General features: G+C 40.7%; 1 protein-coding gene across 6 annotated transcripts in view; it reads right to left on the bottom strand.

Annotated features, from left to right (window-relative positions):
* Positions 1-19,019, bottom strand: part of npepps (aminopeptidase puromycin sensitive) — a 215,139-nt gene that overhangs the window by 121,502 nt on the left and 74,618 nt on the right. For all 6 annotated transcript variants that reach the window (XM_047043674.1, XM_047043669.1, XM_047043671.1 and 3 more), the window contains 2 exons: positions 8,507-8,570; positions 8,247-8,386 (listed from right to left, as the gene is read on the bottom strand). In XM_047043674.1, coding sequence (XP_046899630.1) covers positions 8,247-8,386; positions 8,507-8,570 — 204 coding nt within the window. The remainder of the gene's footprint in view (positions 1-8,246; positions 8,387-8,506; positions 8,571-19,019) is intronic.

The following is a 19,019-nucleotide window of genomic DNA, read 5'->3' as shown; positions in this document are numbered from 1 at the left end:
AAAGGTGAAAGTGCACATTCTCCTATCAATATGTGTATTGTCCGAGACCTGCTGCGTGACCTCTTGACCACAGCAAGAGACAACCTCACACGTATAGAAAACCCGCGTATCACTCAGGGTCCGGGGATCTTTAGCTACTAGTCTTGAGTTAGCATGTTGCCGTTGAAGATGCTTTGACGGATTAAAGGTTGTGTTTGCGGTGGTGGAGAGGAGTTTTTGGCCTGGGCACAATGTACATTGTACAGTTAAGTTTTTGTCCTTTCGCGCAACTAATACGAAGTAATGTGCATACCCCTCCAGCCCTCAAAAGACGTCCTAAGCGGCCAATCTGCCATTCTTGTTTTGCCTCTTGAACTCTGGCGCCAAAGTCAAAGTGACGAGTGTTACGCAAACACACGTACAATAAAGGGAGGTTTGATTTGGGTTATTTTTTTCACCCGATATGCAGATCCAGTAATGCAAGACATTTTTAGGGCCAAGCAGCAGCAAAGCTGCTGTGTCACCTTTTGGAATGGTTCATTTTATTATTATTAGGGGCCAAGCAGCTGTGGCACCTATTGTTTTTGTTAGTTTTATTATTATTATTATTATACTTAGGACTAGGAGTGTATGTCAGCCCATAGAACCGATTGGTGCGAAGTTTTGAAATTTGGCCCACTGATTTAGAACGGTCTCCTTATTATTGTCACCAAGCTTCACGTCGATCCCTGAGGCACTATAGCGCCACCAAGGCGTCAAAGTTGGACGTGAGGCCTTGACTCTGTGACGATTTACAGTATGGAGAAGAAACTTTGGAAATGTCTTCATGAGCATGTAATCCAATCATCTTCCCTACCACAATAACCTTGATATGTCAAAATATGACAGCTGTTTATACTTGGGTCAAATCCGACAACGCTCGTCACGGGAGAAACTGCTTCCTTTTTTTTTTTAAGTAACCGAATACAGCATTTCCCAACAGCAAGAATAGCTCACAGGGATAGGACGGCTGCTTTGAAACGTAAGGTCATAGGATCGAATCCAGCCAAAGTCATCAACCTCTCATGGGTTACCATGGATGACGAGCTCTCCCTCACGGCCCACATTGCTGCAGTCTCCCGGTCGTGTAGATTCACCCTCTACAGCATCCGGATGATCAGGAGATACCTGTCTGAGCACGCACTCCACCCAGCTGCTAGTCCAAGCACTGGTCCTCTCCAAGTTGGACTACTGCAACTCCCTGCTCGCTGGTCTCCCAGCGAGATGGGTGAGGCCATAAGGATGTGTTCAGCAGCAGTGGCGAACCGACAAGTTAACCAGGCCAGGAAAACAAAAAGGCCAGCTAAAGCCTGCTCTGCTGGACCATCCTCTGCCTCCTCTGGGCCAGCCAGGCCACATCCATCCACTGGACCATCTATCTCATCTGGAACAACCAGACGACCTCCCCCCACTCCACCAAACACCACCTCCACTGGAACAGCAAGACATCCTCCATCCACTGGACCATATACCTCATCTGGAACAACCAGACGACCTCCACCCACTCCACCTCCACTGGAACAGCAAGACATCCTCCATCCACTGGACCATACACCTCCTCAGGACCAGCTACACAACCTCCCTTCTCTGTGCCTTTCACCTCCTCCTCTGGGCTATCCAGCTCCTCCTCTAGGCCACCAACCTCCATCTCTGGATCAGCCACCTCCTCTTCTGGACAAGCCAGGTTATATCCTCTCTTTTGTGGCCCAGCCAAAGCCCCCCCTAGCTCGTCTGCACCAGCCTCAACTGGCTCTGCAAAAAGGAAGAGTTCTGATGACTCAAAACCCACTAAAAAGAGAAAGAAATTGATTACTGCGTTTGTGTGTTTCTGTTTTGTATTTATTTCCCAACAGTTAAGTTACCAGTTACATTTGAAAGTTTTGTTTGTTATTTATTTTATTGATATATTTTCTATTAATTTCCTAGTATTTAATTTAGGATAATTTATTTTAAACAAAGTAGTTATGGAAATGTTGCAATATGCTAAAGTAAACTATTATCTACAGTTCACTGTTGCACTTTAACGGTTCCTTTTTCATATATCCTCAATTAAATGGTTGTAAATCAAATCTTCTTCTTCCGCTGACTGAATTTTACATACCCTTATAACATGTCACCATGTGATTGTAGGTCATCTTGTAACCTTTGAAGGACAAAGCAGCAAAACTTGATATCAAAATAAATCATAAATGCTACATGTGTTAGTACTAGTGGTGGGCATAGATAATGAATAAAAAAAACTAGATTTTTAGATAATCTCACTGTAATCTTGGAATTAATCTAGATTAAAATGGCTCATTTGAATTCCGCCGAAGGCATTCAGAATATGTGTGCTACCCAAATAATGACTGAAAGTAAGTCTTTGAGAACAGGTTTCTCAAGCCAGGTGAGCAAGGAGATTAGTTAGCTTGGCTGATAGAGCTGTGCTGACGGGCTTGCCTCGGTTGCACTCAACATAGTAGTTTGACGACGTCTCTTCCCCTGTGCTACAGCTACAGCTATCAGTGCTTGGCCCGGCATCTTCCGCATTAGCTAAGGGATGCTTTGCATTTAGGTGGTATTTGAGACTGGAAGAACTCCTACAGTAAACTAATTCCGCATCGCACAAGGTGCAAACAACCTTAAGGCCCTTGCACACTGAGTCCGAAATTCGTATCCGAAATGTTCGCAGGTAAAAAAAAAAAAAACGACCTCACGTTATGTCAATCGCGCTTGCACACTGCCTCCGAAACTTTTGTCCGTCTAATAACATAACATATTAGTACACGGAACAAATGCAATGCCCTGGTCACCTACATGACTGCAATAATCTACATAACAATATATCTGTTAAAATATAATATATGACATTAGATAATCAAACTGATCCACTGACATTGAGGTAAATTTTCAATTTCTCCAGATAATTTCTGAGCTCCTTGATAAGGGAGATGAAACTCTCCTTCCACTCTGCGCAATTTCAGGATTGGATGGACCCAATAGGATATTTCCAATTTCTCCTAATTTTACTATTTTTTATAAGAGAGGGCAACAAAACCATCCGCACTGCTTGAAGAATCCATTTAGTATTTTTTCAGGTTTTTTTCGCAAACGTTCAATAAATACGCATCGGACTCAGTGTGCAAGGTGTCTGTGCGTGAAGAATTTTAGGCGGACGAATACGAAAAAAACACATACGGAAATTTCGGACTCAGTGTGCAAGGGCCTTTAGTCTTGTCGAGGTTTCCATTGAGAAGGTTCTTAAAAATACATTTTCCCTGAAGCGGCTTCATAGCTGCATCCATGTTAGCACGTCACGTTTGATGTGGTAATTTTATACACAAGGCATACACACAGGTTTGAAGATTCGTTCTCGCCCCCTACAGTGCAAGTCGGCTAGGTATACATCCGCACAAAAATATCAAGGTGAAAGTCATCATAGCTTGCGTAGTATAGACCCAGCTCCCAACCCAATTTTGAGAATAGATTAACGGCGATATTTTTGTTATCGCCCGATAAGAGTCTCACGTTAACGCAGCAGGTTAACGCCGATAACGGCCCACCACTAGTTGGTATCATATTGTAGTGAGGTGAAATACTATTGCTGACCTTTTTTGGTTATACAGTTTCAAAAGTCCCATAATCTGCAATCATTCATTTTTAAATGTTTTATTTATTTATTTTTTATCCTGTGAATGTGTCCACGCCACAGGACGACACCCCCCTCCCACTCACCCCCACAAAAAAACTTCAAGCTCAGGATTTGTTTTGCTTTAATCCCTGGAGAACCGATGTGCAAACCGAAAGGAATATTGGGGGGACAATTAAACATTCGCAGTTTGATCCCCAAAAAGGATCAGATTGCTACTCTCATGGATTCAAACTTGGACTACCTCTGCTTAACTGAATCTTGGCTTCATAGTAATATACCAACCAATATGATGGACATTGAGGGATATCAATGCTTCAGAAAAGACAGAAACTCTGGGAAGGGTGGATGATTTATATTAGTGCTGTCAAACGATTAAAATATTTTATCGCGATTAATCGCAATTAATAGTACGTTTTTATCTATTCTAAATGTCCCTTGATTTCTTTTTGTCCAGTTCTTTTTTCTAATTTTAATGCTCTTATGAAAATGGAAAAGTGGTTCAGATTGCTTCGTGCGAAAGTATTTTTTTAATTTTCTTACACAACATTGCAATCGCCTGGCTTTGACGAGGGGGGGGTGAATTCGCATCAGCTGTGTGCTTGGCCATCAAGTGGTATTTCAGACTGGACGACGTGCTGCGATGATAGCTCAGTTCACAACGACTAACACACAGATCACTTTGGTCTTGTCAATGGAACCATTTGGCAACTTTTTTAAAGTAAACTTTCCATTCAGAATCTTATTGGCCTCCATTTCGGCGTCTCGCACTCACCATCCACTCAAAACGTTAGCCTACTACCAGAGAATGTCTAATATCCGTAAACGGGCTCTCCTATTACTCTTTAGCCGGCTCACAAGCCCAAACAAGTGTGTGTGGCATGCCTGTTGTTTTGTTTCCGGTCTAGCTAGATCCGGTGTGGTGTTGTCAGTAGTTGTTGCAACATTAATTAAATATATTCAATAATAGGTTTGTGAGTGAATAAAACTCCCTCACAATTTAAGTTGTGTTCCATCTGAACTTGTTATATGGACACTGTAGTATGTGACTACATGTGTTAAATTTGATATGAAATTTCCTAAATATATAACAATATGTTGTATGTTTAATATTGTACAGCCTATGTGTGAGTGAATAAAACTCCCTCACAATTTATTTTTGTTATCCTCCAGTTATTTGAGGTTTTTAAGTACACCATTTTAATGTTATTTCACCCCCCAAAACATTATTGGGGTAAAATTTGATATGTAATAAATTAAATACATTTGCGATTAATCGCAAATAATCATATGAAATACTGCGATTAATCGCAATAAAATATTTTAAAAGCTTGACAGACCTATTATTTAAGTAACTTGCGTTAATTGTCCAAGTTACTCCATGAATTCACCAAAGGACTAAAATAGCCTTATAAATACAGATTGTTGCCTAAACGACACTTCTTGGGCGCAGTAGCCTACTGTCACGCTGCAGGCAAACACAACAGCAATTATGGCCGCAGAACGCGTTACGTTTTCAGGTTGGAAATATTCACACTATTTTGCTTTCATTGAAAATATAGGAAAAAACATTTTAGTGAACTGCAAACTGCGCCCCAACAAAATACTATCTATTGAAATCAATTGACTCGGAAATATTAAGCCGCATGCAAGTTCCCCAAAAAACTGCCAGACATCCGGCACGGTGCCGGAATATTTTAAGCCCTGTAGTAGTCAGATAGTTTCACCAATTTCACCCAACAAAATACTATCTGCTGCCAAAAGCAGCACACAAACTAAAAAATCAACTTTAAACCTTAAGAGAGATGGCGACCCGTTTCCACAAGTGGCTGCTAACATAGCATAATTTATTCAAACAAACTTTATAATTTTTGAATTTATAAGTCTTTTTGATGTTTAAGATTGTTTGAAATAAACATTCTTCTTTAAAGAAACACTATTTTGCATCTGTATTTTTACAAAGTCAAACTCGCTAGTATTAAAAGTAATGGTAAAAGTAATATAATAAGTAATAATATTACTTTGTACAGAAAGTAAATGTAACTTAATCACACTACTCTTACCGTATTTCTTCACATAAACGCCGGCCTTGAATAAACGCCGCCCACGAATAAACGCCGGACCAAAAATGATTTTTCGGTTTTTCATTGGTTAAATTCAACCCCAGTATTTATTACACATGTACATAACTTTCTGCACAGCTTTCTGTTTGAAAGCTAACGTGTATGAACGTTTAGGCATGCTGCTTCAGTGTTCTACACAATGTAGAACACTTGAATTTGAGACAATTGTACTACCAAGGCACACCTAATTGATAGCAAATGATAAAGGGAGTTGCCGCACTCAGACAAACAAAGAATAGACAAGGAGGTCAGCGGTAGTAAATGAAACATGCGTTTTTAGCTGCATGATTCATTTGTCACAATACCAGCAACAACGTTTTCTATGGCTGCAATGCAGCTACAATTCATGAAATCTCTCTTATTAATTAAACGCTGCCCTCGAATAAATGCTGCACCAAAAATGTATGTTATTTAATTAACACTGTAGCGTTTATTCAAAGAAGTACGGTATTACTTTGAGTAACTTCCCCCAACACTGCTGCTTGCATATAGTAGCTTCCACGAGCAAAACATGCAGAAACAAGCTCTCCAGGCTCTCTCAGTTTCTGCCAAAAGGCTAGCAGTCTCTACCTTCTTCTATCCACGCCCAGCAGCATTTATTTTTGAGTCCTTTATCTATGGGTAGGACATCATCCCTAGGCTTCATGAATTTGCGCTCCATGCTTTCACTGACAACGCTAATGTGATGTATGGATATGACTCGAAAATATTAAGCCGCATGCAAGTTCCCAAAAAAACTGCCAGACATCCGGCACGGTGCCGGAATATTTTAAGCCCTGTAGTAGTCAGATAGTTTCACCAATTGAAAAACTAATCTAGAATTTTGGATTTAAGTAAGGGAGGTGCAGAAAATGCTGTCGCCTTTTGGCTTCCAAAAGTTTAGGTTAAACCGCGGTAGAATCGTTTTTCTTAACAGTGTCTCGCGTTCAGCGTTGCAGTGAGCTAGACTGGTTTAAAACCACAGGTAATGATCATTTCACAAACAAGTCATTTACTTATAATCTAATGTCATAATAAATCCTAAAAAAAACATTGATTTGTGAGGAATGTTTATTTTAACGATTGAAAATAGATGTATCACAGAGCACTGTTGTGGCAACAGAGGCTAATGTCATGATACTAACCCCTCAGTGAAATAGCAGACTACTGTTTCCGAAAGTAGATGTTATAATAATGTCAGCATATCATATTGTACATTACATTTCACAATTGTGTATTTTATCACAATGTTAAATTTGTAAATAGTTATCACCCTGGCCTCTTTTCCTGTGGCGTTTCAGCAGCTGTCTTGCCGTTTTAGGTAGTTAGCCTAGCTATCTCCCAGAAGTTAACAAGCTGCTAAACTAATGTTCTACTACAGGTAATCACGCGTATGTTCGTGACGTTAGTGACGTATCTGACTGTGGCTAGCTAGTTAGCCACCGTTAGCTTCACTTTTCTTAACAAAAACTTAAACTATACCTTAACCATCAAACGGAACATTCGCGCAAATACAAGCAATGCATTCGGGACCAAGACGAACATTATGACACCGACATTTTCTGTGTAATGCAAATATTAAAGTTTTCTTAGGGGTGGGAAAATAATAAAGATAAATATATACAATATGTGAGATTACAATAGGTTGTGCTCTTGCCAAAAGGCAAGTCAACCAAATGAAAAAAAAGACCCCCAAATCTTTACAACATCTGGCTCCACCCCTGCCTACCGCCACAAATAAAATCATTTTCATCAAAATCATTTCGTGAGAAACACTGTAATGACTTACATGATGAACTAAATGTCAAGATGTTTGTACAAGTTTGTTTGGGTAAGAAAACAGAACAGAAAACCAATAACACATTTTGATGAACATAATATAAGCAATTGATAATGTGTGTGTGTTCCACTACCATCTTAATCGACTGCATAAAGGGGCCCTGTGTACTAGTTAAGCTAAATTACAAAAGGTTTTCATTTTTATAACACTTTTTACTCATCATGGCCCTCAGGTGCCCACAATTACGTAGTTGACTATATACAACCTGGTATCCTGCTTTTTGCACACAAAACCTTATCTATAGAATTGTTTTTGCGAAGCACATAATGAAATGTAAAGCCATGTTTTTCCAAATGGGAACATTACAAAAACAATTGTGCAGGGTTAGGAATTAGGAATGTATTAGGAATACAGATAGGGTTAGATAACAGAAAAGTGCAATATTAGGGTTAGCTAACTATCCCTAAATGTGGTGTTTGCTTTTTCATCTGATAATTGTGCTACAAATATGCATGATATTTTGTTTTTATATTTTTGGGTAGCACAAAAAAAAGTCAGACAATCGTGCTCCTGGACACAATTCACGAAAAAGCATGATACCGGGTTGCATTGCTATATATCCATAAGACAATGACAAACATACATTTTAAATCAATACATAAACATAAATCAATTTTTACACTTAAAAATGATTGTATTAATTATGGTTGAAACTCACCTTGACCCACTGGTCGGGTTGGATGTTATGGATGGTGATAGTGGTCTCTGGAATTTCCAGCAGAACCTCGAGTTTAGTGCAACTGGGATCCTCACTCGTACAGATACTGATGGGGACCATCCAACTGGGGCAGTCTTCACCTGGGAAATTGACAAGTCCATAGACATTGACTTACCTAACATTATTAAATGCATCTTCTGAAGTCGAATTAGTAGTTCAGAAGACAATAGGTGAAGGAGTGCATTTGCATAATTACTCACCATTATAAGGTCCACTAGCGCAGAATTTCTTTTGGGATATCTTAAGGATGCGGTCATTTCCTTGCTGAAATAAATCAATATAAAAAATGTATATATTTAATTACTATCAACTAAACACGTCTTTTAAAATCAGACAAGTGGGGTTCTAGTTGATTCGTTCACTTATTATGTACACGCTAGTGGGACATTTGTCTAGATGGGTCAACCTGTGAACAATCAATAAATCTTGTAGGCAACTTAAGTAATCCTTTTGAACACATTGGTATGAGCTATGATGGTATCATTGGCTAGAGCATTTGACTGAAGCTTAAATGAAAATATTATTTCTTTGAAATGACTAACACTTTATATCCTGCCAACTATCAGCTTCAGCATAATGCAGACAATTCCTTGTCTGCAATTTAAATTACTTAAGTATGAAAATGAAGAACATGCAATCTTGAAAATGCATTTTCTGCAACTGAATCAGTTTTGCTATAGTATGGCAAATAAAAAAAACACATACAATGGAAAATCTAGTTCAACCTAATACTTTTGTAAGCTGTGTACATTCATCAGCTTATGCACCTGTTGCAGCAGTGTGTGACTTTTGAAACGTGATACATTTCCCCTGAAACCTTTGTTACTCCCTACAAAATCAAATCTCTTTAAAAAAAAAAAAAAAGATTTATGAGACCAAGGTCGGGGACTGGTGGAACACAGACTGCAAACAAGCAGGTTTGGCGAATCAGTGGTCCTAGCTATAAGTTGAATAATTAGTTAATCACATTAATGCGCAATTGCAAACAAGTGCTCTCAAATTCCCAGTAATGCCCAGGATGCTAGCTAGCGAACGACTACATGAGTTAGAATTCCACTCATGATGGAAGCAGAAATGGAAGCACCTTCTTCTCCCGCAACAAAAGACGGTGGTAATGAAGCCGAACACCCGTGGCCATATTTGCAAGAAATGTTTTCTTATGTTGGAGTGAAATATTCTTCGTACCTTTGGCGGCCTCGCCACCGCTTTGATCGGCTCTACCGAACAAACAGTTTTGAAAATTTAAAATCCATTCGATTCCTTTTTTTAAACTGGGTCTAAAGATCATCTCTGCCAAATTTGGTAAACATTGGACAAAAATTGGGTCGTGCAGAAGGTTTTTACACTTTTACATGAAATCCAAAATGGCGGCCAGGTCAATTCGGTTATTATGAAAATGTATCAATAGTCAGGCTTGGGATCTCACAAGACATCAAGAGACAAATAAATTACTTTGTTAAGGTAAATACTTCAATTGTTATTAGCCAAAACACGTTTATGCTTCCGGCCACCCCCCTTTTAGTCACATGACACCGTTTTTGGAGGACATCCTCTGAATAGGGTTCCGAGTAGGCATACCAAACTTGGTGTCACCGCCTCAAAGAATGGCTGAGATATGACTTCACTTCCTTTTTGGTGGCTTTTCTGCTGAATTTGATTCACTCGGCTTTCATTCATTCGGCTGTCACAGACAAACGGTGGTGAAGATCAACATTTTCTACCATAGCTTTTGTGAGGCTTGGTCTGAAGAGCATATCTGGTAATTTTGAAGAGGATTTGACAGAAATTGTAGGAGGAGTAGGAGGAATATTGGCATTCAAACTCCCCATCCAACCACAGGAAACACACTGAGGTAGATTTAGATTAATCCCATGAGCCGCAACGTTAATGTTTAGTTAGGCTATTATAATTTGCATACACATAAATATTTTTAACAAAACTCCTTGTCCTTGGTCATGGTGGCCACAGCACTTAAAAGAATACACTTCATAATCATAAACACCATTTACATGTACTTTTACTTTCAATACTTAAGTACATTTAATATCAGAAAATTACTTTTGATACTTAAGTACAGTAAATATCAGATACTTTTACTCAAGTAGTATTCTAATAGGTGACTTTTTACTTTTACTGGAGTCATTTTCCAGTATGGTATCTTTAATTTTACACAAGTATGGCTTTTGGTTTTGTACTTTATACACCACTGAGTGCCTTAATAGCAGCCAGCTTATGGCACCAGCGACTGGGACACACCACTTAGGTGAAGGAATTTAAAGAAATGGTAAATGGAGTGGACTTTCCTGCAGAGAAAGAAGTTTCCTTCTGTGAAGCATGTGTGGAAAGCAAGCTGTCTAGGAAGCCACATAAGCCAGTGGGAGAAATATGTTCCAAACGTAAACTGCAGTTGGTCTCTGGTCCCATGCAGACTGAATCTATAGGCAGATCAAAGTACTTTATGACTTTTGTTGATGATTATTCTAGATGTTGCAAGGTATACTTTATGAGACAGAAGAGTGAAGTTTTCTGCAAATTCAAGGAGTTTGAGTGTGGACAGAGTGCGGATAATGGTGGAGAATACACGTCCAAAGAATTCCAAGAATACTTGAAGGCTCAAGGTATCCACCATGAGACAACTGTACCTCACACACCTCAGCAAAATGGTGTTGCAGAGAGAAAAAAAAATAGGACGTTGATCGAATATCCAAAAAAAAAATGTTTTTAGTGAGACGATGTTGCAAGAGTCTTCTGGTGAAGATAATGAAAGATTATTTCAACAACAAAAAATTGTACCTTTTTAGGGCAACGTTGTAATATTGCAACGTTGGGCCTAGATGGGAGCAGAATTTCAGCATTTGCTCTCAAACTGTCAGAACAAATACAAAAAACAACTGCTGGTTAATTTGGAATGGCTATTGCTTACTGGCACTATAACAGTACATTTTATTAATATTAATCACCCAACAGTTATATTTTTATGAATCATTATTGATTAAAAATCTATAAAAACTGGATAAAATGTTATACAAAACAGAATGAAAACTTCAAAGAATCAGTGTCCTTGCAATTTCAAGTCCTTTGCAAAAAAAGTGTTTACTTGCAATGGTAGTCCCAAAAACAGTTCCTTTCCTCTGAAAAGCAGAGACGGACATTGCACTTTCTATAAAGCATACTGGAATATCCTTTCACGCAGTGTCTACAGTGTCCTTTTGTTGACTTCATTTACATTTAGTCATTTAGCAGACGCTCTTATCCAGAGCGACTTACAGTAAGTACAGGGACATTCCCCCCGAGGCAAGTAGGGTGAGGTGCCTTGCCCAAGAACACAACATCATGTGGCACGGCGGGGAATCGATCCGGCAACCTTCTGATTACTAGCCCGACTCCCTCACCGCTCAGCCATCTGACTCCCCCTTAAATTTAAAATTAATCCTATTTAGAATGATTTAAATCTGGTCTAAACTTAAAATGATAACAAATAACCCATTTATAAAGTGTGAATCATCAAATACATTATATTTCTGTAAGTATTTATCCTATATCTGAACATTTGAGAAGTGGAATGTCGTGAGCAAGGTGCCTGTAGTGTGCAAGGTGCACATGGTATTTTAGCTACCCTTTTCACCCAACGTTGCAAAATTACAACAATGACATAACAAGCAAAAAATCTAATGTGATGCATGAATTTCAATATAACTTAATATTTACATAAACTACATATTATAACAATCACCCCAAAAATATTTCATGAAATGTACTTACTTCAATGTTGAGATATACAGTTGAATGAAACAAGGAGATGCACTTCCAGGAAAGTTGGCAGGTAGAGTGAGTTCATGGCCTTCTGGCCAGACCTATATACACATTTACAATCCCATGGCATGACAAGGCAATACAATAGGACCCATTGACTATGTAAATTTGGTATTTTCCCGAAAAAACAAATAAAAATATTATTAAAAAATATATATATATATTGCAAAAAGGGGTCTTATAGGGTTAAGTGTTTTTGCTTTTTGGGGGCAAAGCAGCGAAGCTTGAGCCGAGTTCAACGCACACCATGGTGTCAATTTCCGGTTATATAAATCTTCCTCCATTTCCGGTTATATCAAAAACCTTTGAAAGCCTACTCCTCCTACAATTTCTGTCAAATCCTCTTCAAAATTACCAGATATGCTCTTCAGACCAAGCCTCACAAAAGCTATGGTAGAAAATGTTGATCTTCACCACCGTTTGTCTGTGACAGCCAATCAAATTCAGCAGAAAAGCCACCAAAAAGGAAGTGAAGTCATATCTCAGCAATTCTTTGAGGCGGTGACACCAAGTTTGGTATGCCTACTCGGAACCTTATTCAGAGGATGTCCTCCAAAAACGGTGTAATGTGACTAAAAGGGGGGTGGGCCGGAAGCATAAACGTGTTTTGGCTAATAACAATTGAAGTATTTACCTTAACAAAGTAATTTCTTTGTCTCTTGATGTCTTGTGAGATCCCAAGCCTGACTATTGATACATTTTCATAATAACCGAATTGACCTGGCCGCCATTTTGGATTTCATGTAAAAGTGTAAAAACCTTCTGCACGACCCAATTTTTGTCCAATGTTTACCAAATTTGGCAGAGATGATCTTTAGACCCAGTTTAAAAAAAGGAATCGAATGGATTTTAAATTTTCAAAACTGTTTGTTCGGTAGAGCCGATCAAAGCGGTGGCAAGGCCGCCAAAGACACGTGAGAGCGTAACTCAGCAACCATTTGTGCGATTGTCACCAAACTTGGGTTCCATCGTTCCAACGAGGAGCAGAGGAGGCCTGTGGTGTTATACCAGAAAGAACACTTAGTACACACTCAGCACTCTTGAATGCAAACAGATATTTCAACCAAACTTGGTGCGTTGCATGAGTGCAACAGGTTGTTGTGACTTAATTGTTGCGCAAGTGCTACGGAGGCCATGTCCTGCTCTGGACTGCTTGGCCACCTGATTGCTGCTTGCAGCTATATTTGGATTTGGTCAGATTTTGTATCCCATAAGTCTGCAGCATTTAATTCTGGGGACCCTGATGTTCCTGAGTACAGGAGGGCCAGATACGACCTTCTGAAGGCCATCAAAGGAGCGAAAAGGGCTTACAGGACCAAGGTGGAGTCCAGCTACCATGGCTCTGACCCCAGGCGCATGTGGAGTGGACTTATAGCCATTACAGACTACAAAGGGAGAGGCTACAATGAGACCCAGTCCTCTATCCTACTGCCAGACGAGCTGAACTCCTTCTACGCTCGCTTTGAGAGGGACAGTGACCCCCCTGCAGTGGAGCTACCTGAAGGCCAAGCAAGTGGTGTGCCTACACTAACTGTAGCCGAGGTGAGGCTATGCTTTAAAAAGATCAACCCTCGCAAGGCACCTGGCCCAGACGGCATATCAGGTAGGGCCCTTAGGGGCTGGCAGGGGTCTTCAGTGACATCTTCAACCTCTCCCTTAACCCGTCTGTACTCCCCACCTGCTTAAAGAGGACCACCATCATGCCGACTATTGCCCAATAGCACTGACCTCTGTCATCATGAAGTGCTTCAAGCGGCTAGTCAAATCATTCATCTGCTCCTCGCTGCCCCCCACACTGGACCCTATGCAGTTTGCATACCGGTCCAACAGGTCTAGAGACGATAACATCGCTCTGACTATGCACACCGCTCTCTCCCACCTGGACAAGGGGAATACATATGTGAGGATGCTGTTCATTGACTACAGCTCCTTGAGGGTTTAGGTTGGTTGAGGGGCAGTTCTATGGGCGCATGTAAAGCCCTCTGTGACATGCTTAGATGTAAAAAGGGCTATACAAATACATTTGATTTGATTTTGATTTGAGCTCTGCATTCAACACCATCATCCCCTCCAGACTGGTCTCCAAGCTTGTGGACCTGGGACTAAGCACCTCCCTCTGCAAGTGGATCTTCCACTTCCTGACGGGGAGGCCACAGGTGGTGAGAAGCGGTGACCGCACCTCATCTGTACTGATCACCAACACAGGCACCCCCCAGGGCTGTGTGCTCAGCCCTCTCCTGTTCTCCTTGTTCACCCACGACTGTGCGGCAATGCACAGCTCCAACCTCCTTGTTAAGTTTGCTGACGACACAACCATCGTGGGCCTCATCTCTGACAGTGACGAGTCAGCCTACAGAGAGGAGGTTGACACCCTGACATCATGGTGTCAGGACAACAACCTCTCTCAACATCAGCAAGACCAAGGAGATGATTGTGGACTATAGGAGGCGGCAGGAGGAGGAGCATGCACCCCTATTCATCAATTGGACGGAAGTGGAGAAGGTCAGCTGCTTCAAGTTCCTCGGGGTGAACATCAGCAATGACCTCACCTGGTCTGTTCACACGGACAAGGTGGTCAAAGCGGCCCGTAAGCGCCTCTTCTTCCTGAGGAGACTGAAGAAGTTTGGTATGGACTCAGTCATGCTCACTAACTTTTACAGATGCACTATAGAGAGCATTCTGACTGGTTGTATCACAGTGTGGTATGGGAGCTGCACAGACCGGGACCGCAAGGCCCTACAAAGTATGGTCCGTTCTGCTGAGTTCATCATCGGCAGGAAGCTCCCAGCCCTACAGGACACCTACCACACACGTTGCCTAAGGAAAGCCAGCAGGATTCTAAGAGACTGTTCCCACCCATCCTTCAGTCTCTTTACCCCGTTGCCTTCTGGCAGGCGTTACCGCAGCATCCGGTCGCGCACACGCAGACTGGACAACAGTTTCTACCTAAGGGCCATCAGGCTTCTCAATGGACACTGATATGGACATTTTTACTGCACACTAGTCACTTATACACTGTCACTTTCAGCTACTGGTTGCTCTTTCAGTAACATTGCACTACTGTACCTCGCCACCAGGCTCCTGTTTGGTCATTGACAGTCACTGATCAGCCAATTTGCACTATTGCACTGTACTCCACTTAGGTTAGAATAGGTTATAGGGTTGAAACAGGGTTTTTTTGCATTAAGGTTAGTATAGCGTAATATTTATTGTTATCTGTAATTTAGGAAGTTTTAGTGTTAGGGTTAGTATAGTCGTTAATTTATTGCTATCTGTATATTTAGGAAGTTCACTTATCTAAGCTCAGCATTGATGTAAATTTGTTTTCCGTGTACTTATATGTTATGTTATGCCAGGTGCTTGCGTTGTCTTGTCTTAAGAATTTCAGTGCCCAGTCTAACCTTGTGTTGTTCTGTGCACCTGACAAATAAAAGACTTGAACTTGAACTTGAGCATGGATTTTTCTATACAGTGACAATTTGTGAAGAATATACATTTTTCAATGGTTCGCAATGTTTGGGAATGTTAGGATTCCTCCGTAAGGAATCTGCTGTGGCTTGGGTTAGCGAGAACTCTTCCAGTTTCCTCCAGTTAGGAAGTGCCTGTTGATGGTGTAGGAAACTGTACACACTGACACCTTGGTTTCCTTTTCAATATATATAAAGGAAAGAAACCTACAACTTTTAAAGTTTATAATGGTCTTTCTTTCTTTGATGATTGACTTTTCCCACCCACTATTATGATAGTATTGTTCTGCAGTAAGTAATATATCACTATCTAAATATTACTTTGGATGGTGACTAACTAACACTGCTTTTATACGGACAGAGGGTTTTTGTAAGTATTTAAAAAAGTTACAACACTTGTAGACAGGGGCGGTTATAGGCACAGACAGATCAGGCCTTCTTTCATGTCAAGTGGGGGGCGCACGAGCATTAAAAAAATAATAATCTGAGCGGTTGTCTCATTTATAATTTCAGTTTGTGGGGAATTGGCATATTGGCGCCCCCTTCAGGCTGCTGCAGGCACCCCTGAGTGCTGAGACAGTGCTGTGCAGCATTTTCGTTTGCCAGCGGCAGGTAGTAGCAGGGCTCGTTCCGTGGGCTAGGGGGCGGGTGCATGTGATAAACTCGCCCTGGGCGCACAAAGTGCTAGGGCCGCCACTGCCTGTAGGAATTACTTTATTTTTTGTAAACAAAACTTTGTTTTGGCAGTTGATGTTACCTTTGTACCAATTCAGGTTTGTGTCAGGACTTTAAAGGTCACATGAAATGAAAACTTTAGGAGGTTATTTAACATTAATATGAGTTCCCCCAGCCTGCCTTTGGTCCCCCAGTGGCTAGAAATGTTGATAGGTGTACACCAAGCCCTGGGTATTCTTCTCCGCCTTTGAGAAAATGAAAGCTCAAACGCTCGGTTTGAAAATCTCCTCCTTGTGACGTCACAAGGAGGAAGGTTACCTCCGCTCTCTCTGCTTTGCCCGCCCAGATAATCTGGCCCGCCCATGAGAAACTGAGCTATGACCGAGCAAGTGTTTGTATCCTCGAGAGAGATGGCTTGCAAACGAACGAAGCATTACCTTTGCTCAGTTTGGATGTACAAAGGAAAGCAAACTAGCGTCCTATTTCCCCATGAGACATAAAGTTAGCCTACTTAAAGACACCTTACACTCAAAGCATGTTCTAAATGGTATAAATGCTGCCAAATAATAATTGACGTAACAACTTTTGGTAAATGGTCAGTGGCCTAGCCTATCGATTAAGGTAGGCCACTCGGAAGCATGTACACTGTCTGCTTTATTTGATCTTTATAGGCTAAGCATTCTGTGGCAAATAATAACAATATTCACACTATTTATTAATTAAAACTACTTCAGCATAATGCACTAAAATACCAACGTGAGCAAGGGCAGCAATCGCTATTGAATCAACAGACGTGCAATTTCGCTAGCGGGGAAGAATACAAACAACGAAAATCACCAGTTAACTTAATTTAAATTTGCAAAAACTATAGACAAGCAAAAACTATAGACTAATACAAAGACTGGCTTAAATGAACTGACAACATAAGTTATACGACTTACAGTTCTCAAGGACGCACACACGCAATCTCAACTGCGCTGTGAAGCGCGTGTCCGTGCTCTTCTCCAACAAGCACTTTAACAATCACGGCCGATAGACGGCCTACAATTTTGTACAGCCTTATTTCTGATACTGTGGCGGCAGAAATTTAGCCGTGCCGTTGGGCCGGCCAGGGGCGTAACTACAGGGGGTGCAGCAGGTGAGGCTGCACCTGGGCCCGTGGGGTGTCGGGTGTCGGGGCTCGTAGCCGGGCCCAAAGACATACACGCCACTCGACGGGCCCCCCCTCCAAGTACCGTAGCACGATGGGCCCTCCCTCAGTACAGCGCTGTACTCCCTGGATATACTTATGTTAAAATATGCGCTGTTAATAATCTAAAGGTAGTGTCAAATGCTATCTATACACCTAAAAAGGCAAACTTATCTCAGTCATGGTTATTATTTTTTGGGGAAAAGTGGCAATTTATACCAAAATCAAATGCTTATCCTACATGCCTACACTCAGTGATTTTCTGGTCGATATGCTCTTGGTCGACTAAGATTTTTTTTGTCGAGCTGCCGTAAGGCCGTGTGAGATCTGATTCCCGCTTGTTTCATCATTGCTGAATTAACGAAATGTACAGAAATTGTAGATTATATTATTTAGGACAAATAAATCAACTAAAAAAATATATAATTTAAAAGAAAAGGTGTTACTATTTTCCCTTTCGTTGATCTGCGCTTTGTTTGGTTTGGTATTTTGCACACGGCACGAGCACAATTGGCTGCAGAACTACAAACTCTGCCATAGCCTACTTTGTCGGTGTTATTGGTCAAAATGGCAAAGAATGTGGTATGGCAGCATTTCATTAAAGTAGCCTACATTTACATTTACAAAGTACCAGGTGACTCGAAAAACGTTTAATGCAAACTCTGTCATTAACGGTTTATTTTTCATAGTTCGACGTCGAATATGATGTAGCCTACCACCTGAAAAACGTAAGTTTGCCTAGCCCTACTTCGCTCATGCTAACGCGCTGGGTTGAAAAATGAATATGCCTGTTATAAGAATCACATCCAAATCGAATGACATTATCTTCTCCAGCCAAGACAACAAAATCTTTTCTCTGTTGTACCGTTCCCCACTCAGCTTCTACGCAAGTTTGCATGCTGCAAGTTGAGGCAGTGATAAGCGCGCTCTGATGATTTGCATGTTTAACAAACAATATTTTTTTATTTGTAGTACATTGAAAGAGATATAAGGCTGCCAATAACGATTATTTTTCTATCGACAAATTTTTCGATTAGTTCATTAATCGAAACGATTAATTTTCCTCCCCACGTATTTTTTTTTGACCATTTCAGTTCATTTTATTTTGAAAACAACAAACTCTATGTCATTGACAAACAAACAAAGGCTAACAAATTAAAGTGCAAAAAATTTAAATATTTAGATAAGGTACATAACATATCCCAACATACACGAACACACACCCCTTTTAAATAAAAAAATTCCAAGGTGCTGGTTCTGGGCTGGTGCTTATGCCAGTTCGGTAATGATTCGATAGCGATACTCGCCAATTATCTAAGAACCAGGTAGTGTACATTTACCACACACTTGGGCTGTGTTCGAAAACTTAGACAGCTGTCTTAATCCTTGATGTCTTACTAGACAGGTGTCTAACGAGACAGCTCTCTTCGGGGTAAGGTATCTTAAAAACCGTTGTTTTCGAACAGCCTATTAAGACAGGATGTACGTCATCGCGCTGCGTGTACTCGTGTGCTCGCACTAGCGCACTTTGTCAGACGGCAGTCAATTGCATTGAGTTTATTGTCACAC

Source organism: Hypomesus transpacificus, chromosome 21, assembly GCF_021917145.1.
Source record: "Hypomesus transpacificus isolate Combined female chromosome 21, fHypTra1, whole genome shotgun sequence".
In the NCBI taxonomy this organism is placed as follows: Eukaryota; Metazoa; Chordata; class Actinopteri; order Osmeriformes; family Osmeridae; genus Hypomesus; species Hypomesus transpacificus.
The sequence above is the reverse complement of the archived record's forward strand: the minus strand, read 5'-3'. Positions and strand labels throughout refer to the sequence as shown.